The sequence below is a fragment of the Macaca fascicularis genome, chromosome 15, assembly GCF_037993035.2.
Source record: "Macaca fascicularis isolate 582-1 chromosome 15, T2T-MFA8v1.1".
Taxonomy (NCBI): Eukaryota; Metazoa; Chordata; class Mammalia; order Primates; family Cercopithecidae; genus Macaca; species Macaca fascicularis.
Genome location: NC_088389.1, coordinates 47686557 through 47712789, shown reverse-complemented (window position 1 = coordinate 47712789; position 26233 = coordinate 47686557). Strand labels below are relative to the sequence as shown.

The window sequence follows — 26233 nt, the reverse complement described above, 5'->3', positions numbered from 1 at the left end:
AGAGCTTTATGAGAGAGCTCCCAAATGCATTATTAGCTCTTCCGTCTTAGCAAAAGAGCCTTAAAAGAGCAGCCTACTAGATATTTAAACAGCTGCAATTTAATAAGAACAATATGAAGCATAAATCAGCATCAGTAATTATGTTTTCAGTTAATAATAATCATCAAATATTTTTTGTCTGCACATATCTAATAATTGCATTTAGAAGTTTGTATTTGAGAAGAATCAAAAGGAAAAATTTAATTAGGATTTTAGGGTGGCAATAACCCTTTCTTCCCTCTGAGTTTCTCACCAAGGAGTATAAACATGAGCATGAAAAGGAAAATGAGAAACAAACGACCACTTACGTATTTGAGCAAACAACTGAAAACCCCCTATGTTTGAGGGATATGTATTGATAAAAGATGAATTTGAAAGGCCAAGTTTAGGGTAGGACACAGAAATGAGACTTCTTGCTCCTTTCTTTCCCTGGCAATCATTATATCACTTAAGTCTCTGAAAGTCTCTGTGTTTTTGTCCTAAGCTTGAGAGTGGACCTTGCCCTTATAATTCAAGAAAAGGTCAATGAAAAGCACAACACGGGTATAGGAGGAAAACACGGTGAGACAGATGCAAAAATGTGTGTATGTACACACAGTAAGCATGTGGCTGATATAAGACCCAGGAGGCTTACATTGTGTGCAGGGCAATGGTCTGTGCTAGGCAGCCCCAAGGGAGGAGACAGAGTTAAGAGGGACTGGAGAAGGAAATTAATATTCTAATAAGGCCAACAGCATCTTGAGAAGTAGAAGAAGTAGTAAGACAGGTCACATTTTACAAAGGCCATGACTTGAACAGAGCAATGCCATCCTTGACTGGAACAAGACACATGGCATGTAGACCTATGCCAATCATACTCCTTGGGGGAAAGAAATAGAAAATAAGTAAAGAGAGATAAGATGAGTGCTGACTTCTTGTTCTGCTATACAATAGTCTGAAAACCCTCCCTCTATAATACTTGATGAATTATAACACAAATTATTTTAAATGCATAGCTGAGCTGACAAGAAAGGAAATTTCCATGTGCCAGAAATGAAGAGGAAATTACAAACAGAAAAGTAAACTTGTGAATGGATGCTATGGTTGACCTTGGATTAGACAAAGAAGGGAAGTCGAGAGGATAGAAAATATAGCTTCAGAGTTAAAATAGCAATAGCAAAGTCTGTACCTCATGTGGATTGGAGTTTAGAATTTACACCATTCACTTTGTATGGAAAACCTTCAAATTGATAAATTAATGTAAAACTAGGTTCTTGGCTGGTGATACTCCTGAGACACCTGGTAGAAAAAAATCTACATACTTAGAAAATAAGGGGTTGCCATAGATAAAACAAGCGCTGTTTACTATAAGGGCACAATCTGAAATCATAACACACACAAACATGTTTTCTATCACAAATGGGTCAGCAGACAGAAAAAAACTGCAAAGTTAGAGCACCGATAAATGAGATAATAGAAATAAGTTCTAAAATATAAAAAATAGTATGAAATAAGTATGTTGAAATAAGGACAAAAGAAAGACTCAAAATTCTATTAAAAGTGACTATAAAAAAAGAAATGTTTGAAAAAGTAAATAGAAATTCTGGAAATAAAAATGTGGAACATAAAAATTAAAAACAATGGACATATTCAAAAACAGACTACAGATATTAGAAGAAAAATCAGTGAACTGGAAGAGATATGTGAGGAAATTATCCAAATGTAATAGGTTTTGAAAAAGATGAAAAATGTGACAGATTAACACAAAAAATATAATGAAAAGGCTGAACATATATCTAATAAAACATCCATAAAGATAGAAAACAGAAAGCGAGAAACAAAATATTTGCAGTGAAAATGACTGAGAATATTCTAAAATTGGTGAAAGATATAAATTCTCAGATGTAAGAAGTACAATGAGTCCCAAACAGGATGAATGACAATAAATACACTGTAGTCATCTCATAGCGAAACACTAAAACAACAAAAACAAGTTTTAAAAAAGTAAACAAAGAGAAAACATATTACTTATACAGAAACAAGAATTTGACCAGAGTTTCTCAATCTCAGCACTACTGACATTGTGAACCAGATAATTCTTAGTTGTGGAGGACTGTTCTGTGCATTGTAGGATATTTAGCATTTTTCCTGGATTCTAACCAACAGATGCTAGTAGCATCTTCCCCCCAGTTGTGACAACCCAAAATATCTCCAGACATTGTCAAATATCCTTGGACAGCAATATTGTCCTTGACTGAGGCTCTCTAAATTAGACTCATAATTGAATTCTCAATAGCAACATTAGAATCATAAGGCAATGGAATAATAGCTTCAAAATACTTATGGAAAAAATTGTCAGTGTAGATTTGTACACTCAGCTAAACTACAATTCAAGAGCAAGGGCAAAATACTATTAGTTTCTGACAAAGACTGTATAATTCATGACTCTTGCTAGAAAAGATGCAAAGAGCATCTTCAGTAAGTAGAAACATTAAACCCAAATGGAAGGAGTGTGATGCAAAAAGAAACAGTGGTGAAAAAATTAATAGACATGTAAATGAATATAAATAAGCAGTGACTGAATTTAAAAAGTGATTTGGGCCCCCTCTGCCAAGATGACCGAATAGGAACAGCTCCAGCCTCCAGCTCCCAGCGTGAGCGACACAGAAGATGGGTGATATTTCTGCATTTTCAACTGAGGTACCGGGTTCATCTCACTGGGGCGTGTCGGACAGTTGATGCTGGTCCACAGGTGCAGCCGGACCAGCGAGAGCTGAAGCAAGGCAAGGCATTGCCTCACTTGGGAAGTGCAAGGGGGAAGGGAATTCCTTTTCCTAGCCAAGGGAAATTGAGACAAACAACACCTAGAAAATCAGGTAACTCCCACCCTAATACTGTGCTTTACCAAGGGTCTTAGCAAACGACACACTAGGAGATTATATCCCACACCTGGCCCAGAGGGTCCCACGCCCATGGAGCCTCCCTCATTACTAGCACAGCAGCCGGAGATCTAACTTCAAGGTGGTAGCGAGGCTGGGGGAGGAGCGCCTGCCATTGCTGAGGCTTAAGTAGATAAAGCCGCTGGGAAGCTCAAATTGGGTGGAGCCCACCACAGCTCAAGGAGGCCTGCCTGACTCTGTAGACTCCACCTCTGGGGACAGGGCATAGCTAAACAAAAAGCAGCAGAAACCTCTGCAGATGTAAAAGCCCCTGTCTGATAGCTTTGAAGAAAGCAGTGGTTCTCCCAACATGGAGGTTGAGATCTGAGAACGGACAGACTGCCTGCTCAAGTGGGTCCCTGACCCCTGAGTAGCCTAACTTGGAGACATCCCCCACTACTAGGTGCAGACCAACACATCACACCTCATATAGATGGGTACACCCTGAGACAAAGCTTCCAGAGCAAGAATCAGCAAAACTCACTGTTCAGCAATATTCTATCTTCTGCAGCCTCCATTGCTGATACCCAGGCAAACAGGGTCTGGAGTAGACCTCAATCAAACTCCAACAGACCTGCAGCGGAGGGTCCTGACTGTTAGAAGGAAAACTAACAAACAGAAAGGACGCCCACACCAAAACCCATCAGTACATCACCATCATCAAAGATCAAAGGCAGATAAAACCACAAAGATGGGGAAAAAGCAGTGCAGAAAAGCTGGAAATTCAAAAACTCAGAGTGTATCTCCCCCTCCAAAGGAACGCAGCTCATCATCAGCAACAGAACAAAGCTGGATGGAGAATGACTTTGATGAGTTGAGAGAGGTCTTCAGTCAATCAAACTTCTCAGAGCTAAAGGAGGAACTATGTAAGCAGCGCAAAGACACTAAAAACCTTGAAAAAAGAATGGATGAATGGATAACTAGAATAATCAATGCAGAGAAGATCTTTTTTCTTAAATTTATTTATTATTATTATACTTTAAGTTGTAGGGTACATGTGCATAACGTGCAGGTTTGTTACATATGTATACTTGTGCCATGTTGGTGTGCTGCACCCTTCAACTCGTCATTTACATCAGGTATAACTCCCAATGCAATCCCTCCCCCCTCCCCCCTCCCCATGATAGGCCCCAGTGTGTGATGTTCCCCTTCCTGAGTCCAAGTGATCTCATTGTTCAGTTCCCACCTATGAGTGAGAACATGCGGTGTTTGGTTTTCTGTTCTTGTGATAGTTTGCTGAGAATGATGGTTTCCAGCTGCATCCATGTCCCTACTAAGGACTCAAACTCATCCTTTTTTATGGCTGCATAGTATTCCATGGTGTATATGTGCCACATTGTCTTAATCCAATCTGTCACTGATGGACATTTGGGTTGATTCCAAGTCTTTGCAATTGTGAATAGTGCTGCAATAAACATACGTGTGCATGTGTCTTTATAGCAGCATAATTTATAATCCTTTGGGTATATACCCAGTAATGGGATGGCTGGGTCATATGGTACATCTAGTTCTAGATCCTTGAGGAATCGCCATACTGTTTTCCATAATGGTTGAACTAGTTTACAATCCCACCAACAGTGTAAAAGTGTTCCTATTTCTCCACATCCTCTCCAGCACCTGTTGTTTCCTGACTTTTTAATGATTGCCACTCTAACTGGTGTGAGATGGTATCTCATTGTGGTTTTGATTTGCATTTCTCTGATGACCAGTGATGATGAGCATTTTTTCATGTGTCTGTTGGCTGTATGAATGTCTTCTTTTGAGAAATGTCTGTTCATATCCTTTGCCCACTTTTTGATGGGGTTGTTTGTTTTTTTCTTGTAAATTTGTTTGAGTTCTTTGTAGGTTCTGGATATTAGCCCTTTGTCAGATGAGTAGATTGCAAACATTTTCTCCCATTCTGTAGGTTGCCTGTTCACTCTGATGGTAGTTTCTTTAGCTGTGCAGAAGCTCTTTAGTTTAATTAGATCCCATTTGTCAATTTTGGCTTTTGCTGCTGTTGCTTTTGGTGTTTTAGACATGAAGTCTTTGCCCATGCCTATGTCCTGAATGGTACTACCTAGGTTTTCCTCTAGGATTTTTATGGTATTAGGTCTAACATTTAAGTCTCTAATCCATCTTGAATTAATTTTCGTATAAGGAGTAAGGAAAGGATCCAGTTTCAGCTTTCTCCTTATGGCTAGCCAATTTTCCCAGCACCATTTATTAAATAGGGAATCCTTTCCCCATTTCTTGTTTGTCTCAGGTTTGTCAAAGATCAGATGGCTGTAGATGTGTGGTATTATTTCTGAGGACTCTGTTCTGTTCCATTGGTCTATATCTCTGTTTTGGTACCAGTACCATGCTGTTTTGGTTACTGTAGCCTTGTAGTATAGTTTGAAATCAGGTAGCATGATGCCTCCAGCTTTGTTCTTTTGACTTAGGATTGTCTTGGAGATGTGGGGTCTTTTTTGGTTCCATATGAACTTTAAAGCAGTTTTTTCCAATTCTGTGAGAGAAGATCTTAAAAGAACAGATAGAGATGAAAATCATGACACGAGAACTACGTGACAAATGCACAACTTCAGTAACTGACTCGATCAATGGAAGAAAGATTATCAGTGATTGAAGATCAAATGAATGAAATGAAGTGAGAAGAGAAATGTAGAGAAAAAAGAGCAAAAAGAAATGAACAAAGCCTCCAAAATATATGGAATTATGTGAAAAGACCAAATCTATGTCTGATTGGTGTGCCTGAAAGTGATGGGGAAAATGGAACCAAGTTGGAAAACACTCTGCAGGATATCATCCAGGAGAACTTCCCCAACCCAGTAAGGCAGGCAAACATTCAAATTCGGGAAATACAGAGAACGACACAAAGATACTCCTCGAGAAGAGCAACTCCAAGACACATAATTGTCAGATTCACCAAAGTTGAAATGAAGGAAAAAATGTTAAGGGTAGCCAGAGAGAAAGGTCAGGTTACCCACAAAGGGAAGCCCATCAGACTAACAGCAGATCTCTCGGCAGAAACTCTCCAAGCCAAAAGAGAGTGGGGCCAATATTCAACATTCCTAAAGAAAAGAATTTTCAACCCAGAATTTCATATCCAGCCAAACTAAGCTTCATAAGTGAAAGAGAAATAAAATCCTTTACATACAAGCAAATGCTTAGAGATTTTGTCACCACCAGGCCTGCCCTACAAGAGATCCTGAAGGAAGCACTAAACATGGAAAGGAACAACTGGTACCAACCACTGCTAAAACATGCCAAAATGTAAAGACCATCGATGCTAGGAAGAAACTGCATCAACTAACGAGCAAAATAACCAGCTAATATCATAATGACAGGATCAAGTTCACACATAACAATATTAACCTTAAATATAAATAGACTAAATGGTCCAATTAAAAGACACAGACTGGCAAACTGGATAAAGAGTCAAGATCCCTCAGTTTGCTGTATTCAGGAGACCCATCTCACATGCAGAGACATACATAGGCTCAAAATAATGGGATGGAGGAAGATCTACCAAGCAAATGGAAAACAAAAAAAGGCAGGGGATGCAATCCAAGTCTCTGATAAAACAGACTTTAAACCATCAAAGATCAAAAGAGACAAAGAAGGCCATTACATAATGGTAAAGGGATCAATTCATCAGGAAGAGCTAACTATCCTAAATATATATGTACCCGATACCGGAGCACCCAGATTCATAAAGCAAGTGCTTAGAGACTTACAAGGAGACTTAGACTCCCATACAATAATAATGGGAGACTTTAACACTCCACTGTCAACATTAGACAGATCAACGAGACAGAAAGTTAACAAGGATATCCAGGAAATGAACTCAACTCTGCACCAAGCAGACCTAATAGATATCTACAGAACTCTCCAACCGAAATCAACAGAATATACATTCTACTCAGTACCACATCGCAGTTATTCCAAAATTGACCACATAGTTGGAAGTAAAGCACTCCTCAGCAAATGTAAAAGAACAGAAATTATAACAAACTGTCTCTCAGACCACAGTGCAATCAAACTGGAACTCAGGACTAAGAAACTCACTCAAAACCGCTCAACTACATGGAAACTGAACAACCTGCTCCTGAATGACTACTGGGTACATAATGAAATGAAGGCAGAAATAAAGATGTTCTTTGAAACCAATGAGAACAAAGATACAACATACTAGAATCTCTGGGACATATTTAAAGCAGTGTGTAGAAGGAAATTTACAGCACTAAATGCCCACAAGAGAAAGCAGGAGAGATCTAAAATTGACACCCTAACATCACAATTAAAAGAACTAGAGAAGCAAGAGCAAACACATTCAAAAGCTAGCAGAAGGCAAGAAATAACTAAGATCAGAGCAGAACTGAAGGAGATAGAGATGCAAAAAAATCCTCCAAAAAATCAATGAATCCAGGAGCTAGTTTTTTGAAAAGATCAACAAAATTGATAGACTGCTAGCAAGACTAATAAAGAAGAAAAGAGAGAAGAATCAAATAGACACAATTAAAAATGATAAAGGGGATATCACCACTGACCCTACAGAAATACAAACTACCATCAGAGAATACTGTAAACACCTCTATGCAAATAAACCAGAAAACCTAGAAGAAATGGATAATTTCCTGGACACTTACACCTCTCCCAAGACTAAACCAGGAAGAAGCTGAATCCCTGAATAGACCAATAGCAGGCTCTGAAATTGAGGCACTAATTGATAGCCTACCAACCCAAAAAGTCCAGGACCAGACAGATTCACAGCCGAATTCTACCAGAGGTACAAGGAGGATTTGGTACCATTCTTTCTGAAACTATTCCAATCAATAGAAAAAGAGGGAATCCTCCCTAACTCATTTTATGAGGCCAGCATCATCCTGATACCAAAGCCTGACAGAGATACAACAAAATAGACCAACATCCCTGATGAACACCGATGCAAAAGTCCTCAATAAAATACTGGCAAACCAAATCCAGCAGCACATCAAAAAGCTTATCCACCATGATCAAGTGGGCTTCATCCCTGGGATGCAAGGCTGGTTCAACATACCCAAATCAATAAACATAATCCAGCATATAAACAGAACCAAAGGCAAAAACCACATGATTATCTCAATAGATGCAGAAAAGGCCTTTGACAGAATTCTACAGCCCTTTAGCTAAAAACTCTCAATAAATTCGGTATTGATGGAACATATCTCAAAATAATAGGAGCTATTTATGACAAACCCAGAGGCAATATTCTGAATGGGGAAAAAACTGGAAGCATTCCCTTTGAAAACTGGCACATGACAGGGATGCCTTCTTTCACCACTCCTATTCAACATAGTGTTGGAAGTTCTGGCTAGGGCAATCAGGCAAGAGAAAGAAATCAAGGGTATTCAGTTAGGAAAAGAAGAAGTCAAATTGTCCCTCTTTGCAGATGACATGATTGTATATTTAGAAAACCCCATTGTCTCAGCCCCAAATCTCCTTAAGCTGATTAGCAACTTCAGCAAAGTCTCAGGATACAAAATCAATGTGCAAAAATCACAAGCATTCTTACACACCAGTAACAGACAAACAGAGAGCCAAATCAGGAATGAACTCCCATTCACAATAGCTTCAAAGAGAATAAAACACCTTGGAATCCAACTTACAAGGGATGTAAAGGACCTCTTCCAGGAGAATTACAAACCACTGCTCAGTGAAATAAACGAGGACACAACCAAATGGAAGAATATTCCATGCTCATGGATAGGAAGAATCAATATGATGAAAATGGCCATACTGCCCAAGGTAATTTATAGATTCAATGCCATCCCCATTAAGCTACCAATGACTTTCTTCACAGAATTGCAAAAAACTGCTTTAAAGTTCATATGGAACCAAAAAAGAGCCCTCATTGCCAAGACAATCCTAAGTCAAAAGAACAAAGCTGGAGGCATCACTCTACCTGATTTCAAACTATACTACAAGGCTACAGTAACCAAAACAGCATGGTACTGGTACCAAAACAGAGATATAGACCAATGGAACAGAACAGAGCCCTCAGAAATAATACCACACATCTACAGCCATCTGATCTTTGACAAACCTGAGACAAACAAGAAATGGGCAAAGGATTCCCTATTTAATAAATGGTGCTGGGAAAATTGGCTAGCCATAAGGAGAAAGCTGAAACTGGATCCTTTCCTTACTCCTTATACGAAAATTAATTCAAGATGGATTAGAGACTTAAATGTTAGACCTAATACCATAAAAACCCTAGAAGAAAACCTAGGTAGTACCATTCAGGACATAGGCATGGGCAAGGACTTCATGTCTAAAACACCAAAAGCAACAGCAGCAAAAGCCAAAATTGACAAATGGGATCTAATTAAACCAAAGAGCTTCTGCACAGCAAAAGAAACTACCATCAGAGTGAACAGGCAACCTACAGAATGGGAGAAAATGTTTGCAATCTACTCATCTGACAAAGGGCTAATATCCAGAACCTACAAAGAACTCAAACAAATTTACCAAAAAAAAAAGCAAACAACCCCATCAAAAAGTGGGCATAGGATATGAACAGACACTTCTCAAAAGAAGACATTCATACAGCCAACAGACACATGAAAAAATGCTCATCATCACTGGCCATCAGAGAAATGCAAATCAAAACCACAATGAGATACCATCTCACACCACTTAGAATGGCAATCATTAAAAAATCAGGAAACAACATGTGCTGGAGAGGATATGGAGAAATAGGAACATTTTTACACTGTTGGTGGGAGTGTAAACTAGTTCAACCATTGTGGAAAACAGTGTGGTGATTCCTCAAGGATCTAGAACTAGAAATACCATTTGACCCAGCCATCCCATTACTGCGTATATACCCAAAGGATTATAAATCATGTGGATATAAAGACACATGCACACATATGTTTATTGCAGCACACAAGCAAAGAGTTAGCATCAACCCAAATGTCCATCAGTGACAGACTGGATTAAGACAGTGTGGCACATATACACCATGGAATACTATGCAGCCATAAAAAAGGATGAGTCTGTGTCCTTTGTAGGGACTTGGATGCATCTGGAGACCATCATTCTCAGCAAACTATTGCAAGAACAGAAAACCAAACACCACATATTCTCTCTCATAGGTCGGAATTGAACAATGAGATCACTTGGACACAGGAAGGGGAACATCACACACCAGGCCCTATTGTGGGGAGGGGACAGGGCGAGGGATTGCATTAGGAGATATACCTAATATAAATGACGATTTAATGGGTACAGCACACCAACATGGCACATGTATACACAGGTAACAAACCTGCACATTGTGCACATGTACCCCAGAACTTAAGGTATAATAATATTAAAAGTAAATAAATAAATAAATAAATAATAAAAAGTGATTTGGAAAGCTGTAAGATAAAAGGGAAATAAAATGTAGATAGTGATAAGACATTTAAGATGGGAGTGCTCATAGAAGTTAATGCTTTCTAAAATCTTCAATTTGTTCAGGAAGAACGCAGAAATATTATGATCTTAGGGTATGGAAAAATGTCTTAAACCTGACAAAAAACCCTAAAGGATTCTAAAGGAAACAACTGATAAATTGGCTTATTAAAATAAAAAAATTCCATGACAAAAGACACCATAGAGCGAAAAGGAAGCCACAGATAAGGAGAATATCTCTGCAACTCATGTAATAAAAAAGGGATTGGTTTCCTGAAAATATAAGTCAATATGAAAAACAAAATGGGAAAGAGACACAAAAACTTCATTCCTAGAATAAGAAACATGCACTTTCAATAACCTTTTGGAAGGTTGTATACCCAGTTAATTTATAATTTGAGAAGTGTTTATAGTGTTAAAGTAATTTTTGGGAAGAAACAATGGAACAACCTTAAAGAATGATGAAATTGGAAAGAAGAATCAACTGTGATAAACACCATTGTAGGCAAAGATGTGGAGCTAGGGAAGCTCTCGCACACATTACTTTTTAGAGTGTTAACTGGTATGGTCACTTCTGGGAGCATTTGGTACTATCCTGTAAAGTTAAAAATGTGCATCTTCCATGACTGGAGAATTCCAACTCTTCGTGTCTAGGTCAGAGATATTCTTTTATATGTGCGCCAGGAAACATATACAAGAATATTTACTTCGGTACTTGTATTCAAACAAAGTAAATAAATTAACCCTCTACCAGTAAGGTAGATGGTAGTTTAGAGACAGCTCGTTCTCACAAGAAAATACTATGTATCAGTGAAAATAAATTCAGTTGATTTACATGTATTGAGAGGGATAAATGTAAAAAAAGATAAGATTAAGTGAAAATCAAAGCTTCAAAAGGATGTTTAGAATATGAAGTAATATATGCAAAAATTAAAATACATGAATCAATAGGATATTTGTTTATGGGGGAATATGTATTTAATAAAGACAAATATCCACATTTGTTACTTTGAGAAGCGCAGAAGAGTGATGGGAATGGCTTCTAATTATATTTGTAATATTTTGTTTCTTTTATAAATAGAGATCTAAGGTAATGATGACAAGAATTTAATATGCACTTTTATCTCAGCAGTGGATACATGGGCAATTTTAAATAGAGAGAATTTTATTTTTTGCATTTTTGTTTTGTTTTTAGACAGTTTTATTCTTGTTGCCTAGGCTGGAATGCAATGGTGTGATCTCAGCTAACTGCAACCTCCACCTCCCAGGTTCAAGCAATTCTCCTGCCTCAGCCTCCCAAGTAGCTGGGATTACATGCATGCACCACCACACCCAGCTAATTTTGTCTTTCTAGTGGAGACAGGATTTCACCATGTTGGTCAGGCTGGTCTTGAATTCCTGACCTCAAGTGATCCACCTGCCTTGGCCTCCCAAAGTGTTGGGATTACAGGCATGAGCCACTGTGTCCAGCCTTATTTTTGCATTTCTATATATTTCAAATGTTTTGTTAAAAATTTGACCAGAAGATGTGAACAAGACAGAGGCTTTCCTTCCAGTCTGGCCACTTTCAGAGCACCCCAAAAAGGGCAAAATGCATATTAAAGAGGCATCATTTTTCTTCTCATCAAAAGTTTTAATTTCAGAAAAATGAAACTGTCTCCTAATAGTTATTGACTTTTTTTCCTTTCAGAAAAAGATGACATGTGGTAGTAATTTCTGACTATGTGTACTTCATATTAATTTGATTAGCTAGCTCAGATAGCTTCCCCATATATTATTGAAATCTCATCACTTTATATGCTAATAATGACACAGAAAACAATAATAAAGCCATATTTACATCATACTTCATATATATATAAAACACAGTTTTATAAAAATGGTCTCATACCCTTTAACAATTACATAATTTAGATGGGCAGATTTGATTCCATCTTTTCAATGACAGAAAAAGGTTCTGCAGACTATGAACTCGCATAGAACAAACAGGCCTGTAAGAGAATGTGACCCGGAGTGGTTCCAAGACGGCCAAATAGGAACAGCTCCAGTCTACAGCTCTCAGTGTGAGCGATGCAGAAGATGGGTGATTTCTGCATTTCCAACTGAGGTACCAGGTTCATCTCACTGGGGTTTGTCCACGGATTGTGAGCCAAAGCAGGGCAGGGCATCACCTCACCTGGGAAGTGCAAGGGGTTGGGGAATTCCCTTTTCTAGCCAAGGGAAGCTGTGACAGACTGTACCTCGAAAATTGGGACACTCCCACCCTAATACTGTGCTTTTCCAATGGTCTTAGCAAACGGCACACCAGGAGATTATATCCCACGCCTGGCTGGGAGGGTCCCACACCCACGGAGCCTCGCTCACTGCTAGCACAGCAGTCTGAGATTGAACTGCAAGGTGGCAGCGAGGTTGGGGGACAGGCACCTGCCATTGCTGAAGCTTGAGGAGGTACACAAAGCGATCAGGAAGCTCAAACTGGGTGGAGCCCATCACAGCTCAAGGAAGACTGCCTGCCTCTGTAGACTCCACCTCTGGGGACAGGGCATAGCTGAACAAAAGGCAGCAGAAACCTCTGCAGACTTAAACATCCCTGTCTGACAGCTTTGAAGAGAGGAGTGGCTCTCCCAGCATGGAGTTTGAGATCTGAGAATGGACAGACTGCCTCCTCAAGTGGGTCCCTGACCCCTGAGTAGCCTAACTGGGAGACACCTCCCAGTAGGGGCCAACTGACACCTCATACAACCAGGTGCCCCTCTGAGACGAAGCTTCCAGAGGGAAGGATCAGGCAGCAACATTTACCGTTCTGCAATATTTGCTATTCTGCAGCCTCCGCTAGTGATACCCAGGCAAACAGTGTCTGGAGTGGACCTCCAGCAAACTCCAACAGACCTGCAGCTGAGGGTCCTCACTGTTAGAAGGAAAACAAACAAACAGAAAGCACATCCACACCAAAACCCCATCTGTATGTCACTATGATCAAAGACCAAAGGTAGATAAAACCACAAAGATGGGGAGAAACCACAGCAGAAAAGATGAAAATTCTAAAAATCTGAGCATCTCTTCCCCTCCCAAGGAACACAGCTCCTCGCTAGCAACAGTACAAAGCTGGATGGAGAATGACTTTGATAAGTTGAGAGAAGAAGACTTCAGACAATCGGTAATAACGAACTTCTCTGAGCTAAAGGAGGATGCTCGAACCCATTGCAAAGAAGCTAAAAACCTTGAAAAAAGATTAGACGAATGGCTAACTAGAATAAACAGCATAGAGAAGACCTAAAATGACATGATGGAGCTTAAAACCCTGGCATGAGAACTACATGACAAATGCACAAGCTTCAGTAGCTGATTCAATCAAGTGGAAGAAAGGGTATCAGTGATTGAAGATCAAATGAATGAAATGAAGCAATAAGAGAAGTTTAGAGAAAAAAGAGTAAAAAGAAATGAACAAAGTCTCCAAGAAATATGGGACTATGTGAAAGGACCAAATCTATGTCTAATTGGTGTACTTCAAAGTCATGGGGAGAATGGAACCAAGTTGGAAAACACTCTGCAGGATATTATCCAGGAGAACTTCCCCAACCTGGCAAGGCAGGCCAACATTCAAATTCAGGAAATACAGAGAATGCCACAAAGATACTCCTCGAGAAGAGCAACTCCAAGACACATAATTGTCAGATTCACCAAGGTTCAAATGAAGGAAAAAATCTTAAGGGCAGCCAGAGAGAAAGGTCAGGTTACCCACAAAGGGAAGCCCGTCAGACTAACAGCAGATCTCTCGGCAGAAGCTCTCCAAGCCAGAAGAGAGTGGGGGCCAATATTCAACATTCTTAAAGAAAAGAATTTTCACCCAGAATTTCATATCCAGCCAAATTAAGCTTCATAAGTGAAGCAGAAATAAAATCCTTTACAGACAAACAAAGGCTGAGAGATTTTGTCACTACCAGGCCTGCCTTACAAGAGCTCCTGAAGGAAGCACTAAACATGGAAAGGAAAAACCGGTAGTAGCCACTGCTAAAACATGCCAAATTGTAAAGACCATTGATGCTAGGAAGAAACTGCATCAACTAACAAGCAAAATAATCAGCTAACATCAAAATGATAGGCTCAAATTCACACATAACAATATTAACCTTAAATATAAATGGGCTAAATGTGCCAATTAAAAGACACAAACTGGCAAATTGGATAAAGAGTCAAGACCCATCAGTGTGCTGTATTCAGGAGACCCATCTCACACGCAGAGACATACATAGGCTCAAAAAAAAAAAAAAAAAAAAAAAAAAAAAAAAAAAAAAAAAGAAAGGATGGAGGAAGATCTACCAAGCAAATGGAAAACAAAAAAAAAAGCAGGGGTTGCAATCCTAGTCTCTGATTAAAACAGACTTTAAACCATCAAAGATCAAAAGAGACAAAGAAGGCCATTACATAATGGTAAAGGGATCAATTCAACAATTCATAAATATATATGCACCCAATACAGGAGCACCCGGATTCATAAAGCAAGTGCTTAGAGACTTACAAAGAGACTTAGACTCCCACACAATAATAATAGAGACTTTAACACCCCACTGTCAGCATTAGACAGATCAACGAGACAGAAAGTTAACAAGGATATCCAAGAATTGAACTCAGCTCTACACCAAGTGGACCTAATAGACATCTATAGAACTCTCCAACCCAAATCAACAGAATATACATTCTTCTCAGTACTACATTGCACTTAGTCCAAAATTGACCACATAGTTGGAAGTAAAGCACTCCTCAGCAAATGTAAAAGAACAGAAATTATAACAAACTGTCTCTCAGACCACAGTACAATCAAACTGGAATTCAGGATTAAGAAACTCACTCAAAACCGCTCAACTACATGGAAGCTCAACAACCTGCTCCTGAATGACTACTGGGTACACAACGAAATGAAGGCAGAAATAAAGATGTTCTTTGAAACCAATGAGAACAAAGACACAACATACCAGAATCTCTGGGACACATTTAAAGCAGTGTGTAGAGGGAAATTTATCTCACTAAATGCCCACAAGAGAAATCAGGTAAGATCTAAAACTGACACCCTAACATCACAGTTAAAAAACTAGGGAAGAGCAAACACATTCAAAATCTAGCAGAAGGCAAGAAATAACGAAGATCAGAGTAGAACTGATGGAGATAGAGACATAAAAAACCCTTAAAAAAATCAGTGAATCCAGGAGCTGGTTTTTTGAAAAGATCAACAAAATTGACAGATGGCCAGGAAGACTAATAAAGAAGAAAAGAGAGAAGAATCAAATAGATGCAATAAAAAATGACAAAGGGGATATTACAATCAATCCCACAGAAATACAAACTACCATCAGAGAATACTATAAACACTTCTACAAAAATAAACTAGAAAATCTAGAAGAAATGGATAAATTCCTGGACACATACACCCTCCCAAGTCTAAACCAGGAAGAAGTTGAATCCCTGAATAGACCAATAACAGGCTCTGAAATTGAGGCAGTAATTAATGGCCTACTGAGCAAAAAAAAAAAAACAAAAAACAAAAAACAAAAAAACCCAGGAGCAGACAGATTCACAGCCAAATTCTACCAGAGGTATAAAGAGGAGCTGATACCATTCCTTCTGAAACTATTCCCAACAATAGAAAAAGAGGGAATCCTCCCTAACTCATTTTATGAGGCCAGCATCATCCTGATACCAAAGCCTGGCAGAGACACAACAAAAAAAGAGAATTTTAGAGCAACATCCCTGATGAACATCGATGCAAAAATCCTCAATAAAATACTGGGAAACCGAATCCAGCAGCATATCAAAAAGCTTATCCACCATGATCAAGTGGGCTTCATCCCTGGGATGCAAGGCTGGTTCAACATATGCAAATCAATAAATGTAATCCATCACCTAAACAGAACCAAAGACAAAAACCACATGATTATCTCAATAGATGCAGAAAAGGCCTTCAATAAAATTCAACACCCCTTTATGCTAAAAACTCTCAATAAGCTAGGTATTGATGGAACGTATCTCAAAATAATAAGAGCTATTTATGACAAACCCACAGCCAATATCATACTGAATGGGCAAAAACTGGAAGCATTCCCTCTGAAAACTGGCACAAGACAGGAATGCCCTCTCTTACCACTCCTATTCAATATAGTGTTGGAAGTTCTGGCCAGGGCAATCAGGCAGGAGAAAGAAATAAAAGGTATTCAATGAGGAAAAGAAGAAGACAAATTGTCCCTGTCTGCAGATGACATGATTGTATATTTAGAAAACCCCATTGTCTCAGTCCAAAATCTCCTTAAGCTGATAAGCAACTTCAGCAAAGTCTCAGGATACAAAATCAATGTGCAAAAATCACAAGCATTCCTATACACCAGTAACAGACAGAGAGCAAAATCCTGAATGAACTCCCATTCACAATAGCTTCAAAGAGAATAAAATACCTAGGAATCCAACTTACAAGGGATGTGAAGGACCTCTTCAAGGAGAACTACAAACCACTGCTCAACGAAATAATAGAGGACACAAACAAATGGAAGAATATTCCATGCTCATGGATAGGAAGAATCAATATCCTGAAAATGGCCATACTGCCCAAGGTACTTTATAGATTCAATGCCATCCCCCATCAAGCTACCAATGACTTTCTTCACAGAATTGGAAAAAAGTGCTTTAAAGTTCATATGGAGCCAAAAAAGAGCCCACATTGGTAAGACAATCCTAAGTCAAAAGAACAAAGCTGGAGGCATCACTCTGCCTGACTTCAAACTATACTACAAGGCTACAGTAACCAAAACAGCATGGTACTGGTACCAAAACAGAGATATAGACCAATGGAACAGAACAGAGACCTCAGAAATAATACCACACATCTACAACCATCTGATTGTTGACAAACCTGACAAAAACAAGGAATGGCTAAAGGATTCCCTATTTAATAAATGGTGCTGGGAAAACTGGGAGCCATATGTAGAAAGCTGAAACTGGATCCCTTCCTTACACCTTATACAAAAATTAATTCAAGATGGATTAAAGACTTAAATGTTAGACCTAAAACCATAAAAACCCTAGAAGAAAACTTAGGCAATATCATTTGGGACATAGGCATGGGCAAGGACTTCATGTCTAAAACAACAAAAGCAATGGCAACAAAAGCCAAAATTAACAAATGGGTTCTAATTAAACTAAAGAGCTTCTGCACAGCAAAAGAAACTACCATCAGAGTGAACAGGCAACCTACAGAATGAGAGAAAATTTTTGCAATCTACCCATCTGACAAAGGGCTAATATCCAGAATCTACAAAGAACTTAAATTTACAAGAAAAAATCAAACAACCCCAAAAAGTCAGCAAAGAATAGGAAGAGACACTTCTCAAAAGAAGACATTTATGCAGCCAACAGACACATGAAAAAATGCTCATCATCACTCGCCATCAGAGAAATGCAAATCAAAACCACAATGAGATACCATCTCACAGCAGTTGGAATGGCTATCATGAAAAAGTCAGGAAACAACAGGTGTTGGAGAGGATGTGGAGAAATAGGAACACTTTTACATTGTTGGTGGGACTGTAAACTAGTTCAATCATTGTGGAAAACAGTGTGGTGATTCCTCAAGGATCTAGAACTAGAAATAGCATTTGACCCAGACATCTCATTACTGGGTATATGCCAAAAGGATTATAAATCATGCTGCTATAAAGACACATGCACACATATGTTTATTGCGGCACTATTCACAATAGCAATGACTTGGAACCAACCCAAATGTCCATCAATGACAGACTGGATTAAGAAAATGGGGCACTAAATGCCCACAAGAGAAATCAGGTAAGATCTAAAACTGACACCCTAACATCACAATTAGGGTGGAATATTATGCAGCCATAAAAAAGGATGAGGGCATGTCCTTTGTAGGGACATGGATGAAGCTGGAAACCACCATTCTGAGCAAACTATCGCAAGGACAGAAAACCAAACACTGCATGTTTTCACTCATAGGTGGGAATTGAACAATGAGAACACTTGGACACAGGATGGGGAACATCACACACTGGGGCCTGTTGTGGGGTGGGGGTAGGAGGGGAGCAATAGCATTAGGAGATATTCCTAATGTAAATGACGAGTTAATGGGTGCAGCACACCAACATGGCACATGTATATATATGTAACAAATCTGTATTTTGTGCACATGTACCCTGGAACTTAAAGTATATTAAAGAGAGAGAGAGAGAGAGAGAGAGAGAGAGAGAGAGAGAATGTGACCCATCACCTTCGTGTCTTAGCTATAAAGTGGGAATAATATTTCTTCTGCCACACTCCATCTTTGTAAAAGGAAGTACATGAGATGATTCACATAGAATTCCTTTAAACAAAAAATCCTATTCAAATAAAAAGATTTTTTAAATCATTTTCATAATTGTCTTAATTGATTCTTCAAATAAATCACTTTTAGATAAACAACATTAGCCAGACATAAGATTCTTCTTACTATATCTTCTAAGTGAACAATTTGTGCAGATGTATATGATTTGTGAAGGCAAGAGGAAAAAGTATTAATCTGTATATGTAGCATCATCTTTAATATTCAAAAATACATGCAAAGACAGAAATCTAGGAAAAATGAAGTAAAATATTACCAATATTTGTCTTTGGGTAATAAAATCATGGGTGACTTTTAAGTATAGATTTTGTATTTTCTAGTTTTATATGATGATCACGCATTACTTTTTAAATCAGAAAATGCTCCAGCGGTAGTCAATATCAAGATATTGTTTGGAACATGTATATTTGCTAAGATTTCACCAAATTTTAAATGACTAATTTTAAATAGTCCTATGCAGTTCATTAGGGGCAGTTCTTATGTGAGTGAGTCCACCGGGGTAGATGGGACCATCCAAAGCCATTCACTGACATTGTGATATTAAAGATTCCTTGTTCACTTAAAGATGTTAGTATTTGGGCTTCAGTTATTCATGCAAGTCTTTAACTCTTACTATCTTTTCGCAAGGAAATATTGTTGCCACCTGCTGGCAGTCACGTATTAGTGGAATGGTTTTCTATTCCCGTGAAGTAAAATCCAACTTCCATGAAAATACAGAAACTGCACCAATCATCATAATAATGGCTAAGTTTGTTGGGTTCGTTGATTTTTTTTCTAGTTAGGCCATGTATTATATCATTTTATTTCTCACAATATCCGTAAGTATGAACTCATTTTATGCAGGAGCACAATCAAGGCAGAGAAGTCACACTATTTCCCCAAGGCCCCACAGTTAGTGAACAACAGAGTTGAGATACAAATCCAGATAATGGCAACTTCTCTGCTGTGGCAGCTTGTGAAAAACAACTGTAGTAAACCTGGAGTGTGAAAGCCCTATTGATCAAAGTATTTATTGAGGATGCATAGGGAAAAAAACAATGATTGCAATGAAATGCAACTCAGACGACCTGAGATTTAGTCACCCCTCCATACTGTATTGGCTCCATTGAGACCCTAAATTGATCATCCCAAAGGGAGCCTTTCCCTTCTCAGTCCCTCACAGGGCTTTTGTGAAGATCAAATGAGACAATGAGTCTGAAAGCCCTTTGTAATTTGTTTCCTGGTTTCCAAAGATTATCTCTGAATTAAATACGATCATTAGAAATGTAAAAACCTGAACTTTATTATCTTTTTTCCTCCCTGTAGATATGTCATCTTTATGTTATGACTTAAGTCTTGCCTTTGGTTTGGCAGAATATAAATACACAAAAGCCCACTTAAATGTACTTTTTGCATCTTTAATAGTACAATATAAGGCCAGGCACGGTGGCTCATGTCTGTAATTCCAGCACTTTGGGTGGCTGAGGCGAGTGGATCACCTGAGGTCAGGAGTTCAAGACCAGCCTGGGCAACATGGTGAAATCCCGTCTCTATTAAAATACAAAAAGTAGCCAGGTGTGGTGGTGGGCACCTGTAGTCCCAGCTATTTGGGAGGCTGAGGCATGAGAATTGCTTACGCCTGGGAAGTGGAGACTGCAATTAGCCAAGCTTGTACCAATGCACTCCAGCCTGGGCAAGGTGATAGAGCAAGACTCTGTCTCAAAAAAGAAAAAAAAAAAAAAAGTTAAATTAAAAAAAATTATAAAGATTTTTTTTCACTGCATTGCCCAATGTCCATTATTGAGAGTCTAATTTGATATACTACTCAAATTCCAGGAAAACATTATTTCCACAGGAGAATATACTCTGTCTCTGCAAGTAGGAAATAAAAACATAAGGCTCTCTTTGTCTTTGGCTGCCAGGAAATTAAATTTCGTGTCCAATGGAGCCCATCTCTGCAGTCGGGAGCATCCACTTCCCTGGCTCTCAGTGATCCTTTCCTTCATAGGCTCTACTCACCCTTCTTTGCAAGTGTAAGTGACGGTGTTCTTGAAAGTGAAGTTACTCCCCGTAATGACAGCATCTTTGATGGCAGGCGGCTCTCCACAGAAGACGAGGTGACAGGCAGGTGGCGCTCTGTCCCAGATGCCAGAAGCCATGCATTCAATAATGGAAGGGCCCTGTAAGCTACAGGAAAGAATGATGTTACTCTTTCATTGGCTATGGATTTGCTGCTATAGAGATAAAACAGGAAGAACTCAGAGTAAGGGACATTTGAGGAATTTGAGTACACAAAAATAGCATTTCTTCATATTAGATTGCTTTATATGAAAGCAAGAGAAATCTAAACAAGTTATATACCATTTGAAACAATGAATGGGTGAAAACAATGTAACAACAATAATCACTTGGTGCATAGTAAAATATTGAATCTGCTTATGGGCAGTTGTGTAAGGCACTCCAGACCTGTGAAGAGCAGACTACTTGGATGAGAAGGGGTTCATTAGACTGGTTAGAATCCAGCAGGAAGAAAGCCACTCACCTAAGTAGCCAGGAAATCAGGGCAACTAAGGTCAAAGGGAACTGTCCAGGCCATGAGCCTGGGCATTTGAACCATGCTGCCCCTGACTCTGACCTCTGGTCTTCCTTTGACTGAAACCTCACATCCCTATGCCATGGCTTATCTGCCTTTCTTTTCAACCTGATTCTGATAGCACGCTTTAATTCACTCCACTTTCTGTTCAGTCGATCTGTTCCACTTCAGATCCTGTTGATCATGTTTCTGATCACAGCCTTTCCCCATTGTCCCTTCTGTTTAAACACACACACACACACACACACACACCTCCTACAGTATTAAGAACCTAGCCCCTTATCTTGACATGCTTTTTCGTAACATTCCATGCAATGTTGAGTATAAGCTTGGTAAGCTGTTTATAAAGAAATCCATCACAAAAGCATTTATTTGGTATTTTGTTTATGTTTCACAAAAAATTTTTGCTTTCATGTTTTGAAGTCTGAATGCTTATAGCAATTGAAATAGGACTCCCAGAGTCATAGTTAGATTGAATATTTCCTTGGGCATTTACCATTAGCTAGGTAGGCCTCAGGAAGCATACAGATTTGAGAACATCCTCATATTTATAGATTTGTTTTTAGAGTCAGCCAGTCACATATAAATGAAACCTATTGAGTAAAGAATACAGGCACGGTGGCTCACACCTGTAAGCACTTTGGGAGGCTGAGGCAGGTGGACTGCTTGAGCTCAAGAGCTCAAGACTAGCCTGGGCAACATGGTGAAACCCCCATCTCTACAAAATACAAAAATTAGCTGAGCATAGTGATGCACACCTGTAGTCTGTGCATTCGGGAGGCTGAAGTGGGAGGATCGCTTGAGCCTGGGAGGTGGAGATTGCAGTGAGCTGAGATTGTGCCCCTGCACTCTAGCCTGAGTGACACAGTGAGACCATGTATCAAAAAAATTAAAATGGGGAGCGAGTAATACAGTATTGTAGAAAGCTTGGTTGGTGTCTACAAACATTACCTGTATCCTGTATCGCATGAATATGATGCAGTAGAAAGGTAGGTGAGCCCACTCAAAACATATTTTCCATTATTTATGTTTTCTGGACTAGAACACTTCACTGGTTCACACACAGGAGAGGAATGACTCCAAGAACCGTTAGCAAGACAGGACGATTCCTTATCACCAGCCAGAGTATATCCTTTATTACACCTAAAGAAGATAGAGGAAAATTACAGGATATAATTTGCTTTATTTTGCATACTTTTATCTGTGCCAGAAACCTCTAAAAAATATTAAGAATTTATACATATTGGAAAAGTTGATTTTTTTCCTACTGAAATAATGCTTTTAAATTAATTTTTTTTCAAGATTGAATACTGTATATCTTCCCCACAGGGAAGTAGGATAGATTTAAGAATTTGGCTTGCCTTCAGTTTGTATCATGGGTTAGTAACTACAAACAGGGAATCCTTGCCTTGAGAGTGGTGTGGTCTGGTCTGTTTCTGAGACATCAAGAGTATTCATTAGCTAGGAGCATTCACTCTCAGCGTGCCTCAGGGGGGCGCTGGAGGTAATGATAGGTTATTGGTCAGGTTATTTAAGGATTCTAGCTATAACTACCATTAAATTATTGGATTAAGATTTGTTCACATTACATATCATTCAATTAATTACATATTAATTCAAAAATGTCCTCTGGAATTATTTTCCCATTCCCTTTCTTTCAGTGTTATATCACTACCAGCATGCCATCAACATCTTCTATAATACAGTTTTAATATTAGACACTTACCTATATGTCACTTTGCTGCCAAAGGTAAATGCTAACTCCTCAATGCAACCATTTTCCGGAATAGCCGGTTTACCACAGGAAACAGCTTAATGAAGGAAAAACAAACGTGACTTTTTTGAGACTGTTTGTGCAAAAATCTCTGAAATCTCAAGGGGCAGTTCAAGATCTTTTTTTGTTTCTTTTTTTTTTTTTTTTTGGAGTGTGTGTGGGGTCATGTTTAAACATGAGCCTAATACTTCAGTTCAAATACAAAGAACATTGATATAACACTTTATATGTCTACATCTTACCTTTCTATGATTGCCAAACATAATAAACATGGTAACATTACTAAACATACCTTTACAATATGGTATTAGATGATTCCATTCTCCAGACTCCAAACATGTGATTTTAGTTACTCCCATCAACTGGTATCCTTCCTGACATGAAAATGTGACTTCGGCACCTACTGTATAAATGTCACCTGAGGAGTAGCCATTTTCTGGATTTCCTGGAGCCTTACATTTTATAGGTTCTAGAAACAAACAGTTTTGGTGGAACAATAAGTGGCTTTCACACAACCATGCAAAGTCTCACAGTAAAAGAATTCCACTATAGTTAAGAGACCTGTTAAAATCACAAGAGAAAACCTCGTGAAGGGAAATGCATGAGGACCCAGAGACACATTGGACATTAGACCAGAACATACATTTAATAAGCATTGAAGCAACAATAATTTGAAACAGCAATGCCTAACAACAATATACATAATTTTTCTGGCCCGAAAAGGTAGGCTCTCATTGGGAAAGTAGCGGTGGTGCTAGGGCGTGGCTTAGAAGGGCATTAGCCTCTTTCATCTGTTCCCTCTTCATACCGTTTTTCAGAGCAATTGACTTGGTGTCAGGTTGATGGAAAGGCTGAATAAAGCAGAATTAGGAATGTTTCCAGCCTCCCTTCCCAAATAGTGTGGGCTCTGGGCTCTCCCTATCTACAGATTCAGGGTCAGTCACCACTGCTATAATAGGAAGGAGAAAAGGCTAAAGCAAGGTTTGGGCCAGCGTTGAGCAAGAAAAGTGAATATAATAGTTGATTTCTCAAAAAGGGAAGATATATTGCATCAATCTTTTCAAAGGCCATTTGGGCTACAAAAGTCAAGGAGTTTAAATAAATTCTTAAAGTAAATGCAATTATGAGCTGATTTTGAGGAAAACGGCCAGAGGTAAGCACAAAGATGTATGTCCAAAGATGCTTATTAAACTGTTTTCCATAGTGAATATCACCTGATATTAACATACAGAGAAAAGTTACTTATGGAAAATCCATAAAGCAAATTATAAAACAGGAATTAAAATCCTGCTCTCAAACTATTTTGTGACATCAAAAAATTTGCCAGATATAATATTACATGAAATAACTAAAATAAAGAACTGTTTATATGGTGTGTTTATATAGACATCTTATTGTTTTCTGGGAGTTACTCCTCACAGCAAATGAAGAAATACAACAATGGGTTGAGAGATGATCTAGTATTATCAACGCTATTTCAAAATATCGTAATGCAAGATGTCTTGGGGAGGCAAGATATCTATTTTTTTTCAATGATACAATTTTGTGTGACCGAGGCAGAGGAAAGATATTGATAGTGAAGACGGGATAAAGCATCTTCCTTGCTCTGATTGAGGCAGAGAGGTCACTGATTATATTTCTATATCAACTCTATTATTCTTGTACTATGTAGACATTTCAACATTCTAGCAGCATAGTCGGCTATCAGTTTTGTTTCTCAGAAATTGGGAATTTGGGGGAGGCACAATGCTACTTTAAAGCACTTTTAGTTGTTACTGATGTGTCTTTTATAAGATCTTTATCTTGTCTGCCTACCTGTAGGCCCTTCGAAGTTGAAACTATTATCTTACTTAGAAATAACATACACTTAAAACATGTGCTTGAATGAAAGACTGGAATGAGGAACTTCTAGTTCTACATATATTAGTTACCTGCACAGTTTTTCCCATCTCCTGTGTATGGTGGAATACATGAACATATGTAGGATCCATCTATATTCAGGCAAGAAGCATGCTCACTACAATCTGATCCAACTGCACACTCATCGACATCTAAAATGAAGACAGCTTATAAATTTTAAAGCTGATTCCTTTTCCTTATGTATCGAACATCTGTTTTTACTTTTAAATCATTACATATCACGTAATGCACAACACTTCATATATTTGTATAGAATTTAAATATAACAGTCATAATCACATTGCAGATATACAATAAAAGCTATTATTTCCCTAGTTTATAGGTGGGCAAGTATAAGACAGGGATATATAAATATAGTTTTAATATGGAGCCTGATAAAAATTTAAAACATTTCTGGCACCTCTACATACAGCTGCTTTGTCACCATGGCTTGGCCACAGCTTACTGGGATGAGATAAAATTAACAAAGCAATGCCTCAAGAACCTCAGGAATTTGGGATGATTGTCATCTACAGAGCTAGAATAATCTCGTATAGTAGTTGCCAACATTTATCTCACCAAGGCAGGATGGTGAAACGCCGTTCCAGCTCCCATTATCTGTACAGAACATCCTTGAATCACCCAATAGATAGTAGCCATTGTTGCACTGGTAGGTTACTGTGCTGCCAGCATAAAAGTCATCGGCTGAATGGAAGCCATTCTCCAAAGGAGGTGGCACCCCACAGCTAATGCCTGTAAGGTGACCAGGAAGAAGACAACGACATTAAGAGCAAAATACTCAAAGAACACTTTATATTAAACTAGCAGTTCTGTTAAGCATGACATTTTTACTGTATGCAAACATCAGACTGAGTGTGTCCTAGGGATAGCAGCAGCCTGAACCCTCAGCATCTAGCACACTGCCTGGCTCATAGTAGGCATGCAATTCATTTATTCAAAAAACATTTACCCACTAGACGCTGATAAAGTTTGGATATTTGTCCCTGCCCAAATCTCATGTTGAAATGTGATCCCCAATGTTGGAATCAGGGTCTTGTGGGAGGTGTTTGGGTCATAGGGGCAGATCCCTCATGGCTTGGTGCTGTCCTTGCAATAGTGAGTGAGTTCTCACGAGATCTGGTTAAGTGTGTGGCAACTCTTCCTCCACTGTCTCTCTTGCTCCTGCTCCTGTCATGTGATGTGCCTACTCTTGATGCCTTCTGCCA

At 38.7% G+C, this 26233-nt stretch overlaps 1 protein-coding gene across 1 annotated transcript in view; it reads right to left on the bottom strand.

The window, feature by feature from the left end:
* SVEP1 (sushi, von Willebrand factor type A, EGF and pentraxin domain containing 1) overlaps positions 1-26233 on the bottom strand; it is a 224166-nt gene that overhangs the window by 48850 nt on the left and 149083 nt on the right. Inside the window, exons 31-36 of the mRNA XM_045373613.3 lie at positions 25587-25760; positions 25040-25159; positions 23401-23577; positions 23061-23145; positions 22286-22477; positions 20761-20928 (exon numbers count right to left, since the gene is read on the bottom strand). Of these exons, the coding sequence (XP_045229548.2) occupies positions 20761-20928; positions 22286-22477; positions 23061-23145; positions 23401-23577; positions 25040-25159; positions 25587-25760 (916 nt within the window). The remainder of the gene's footprint in view (positions 1-20760; positions 20929-22285; positions 22478-23060; positions 23146-23400; positions 23578-25039; positions 25160-25586; positions 25761-26233) is intronic.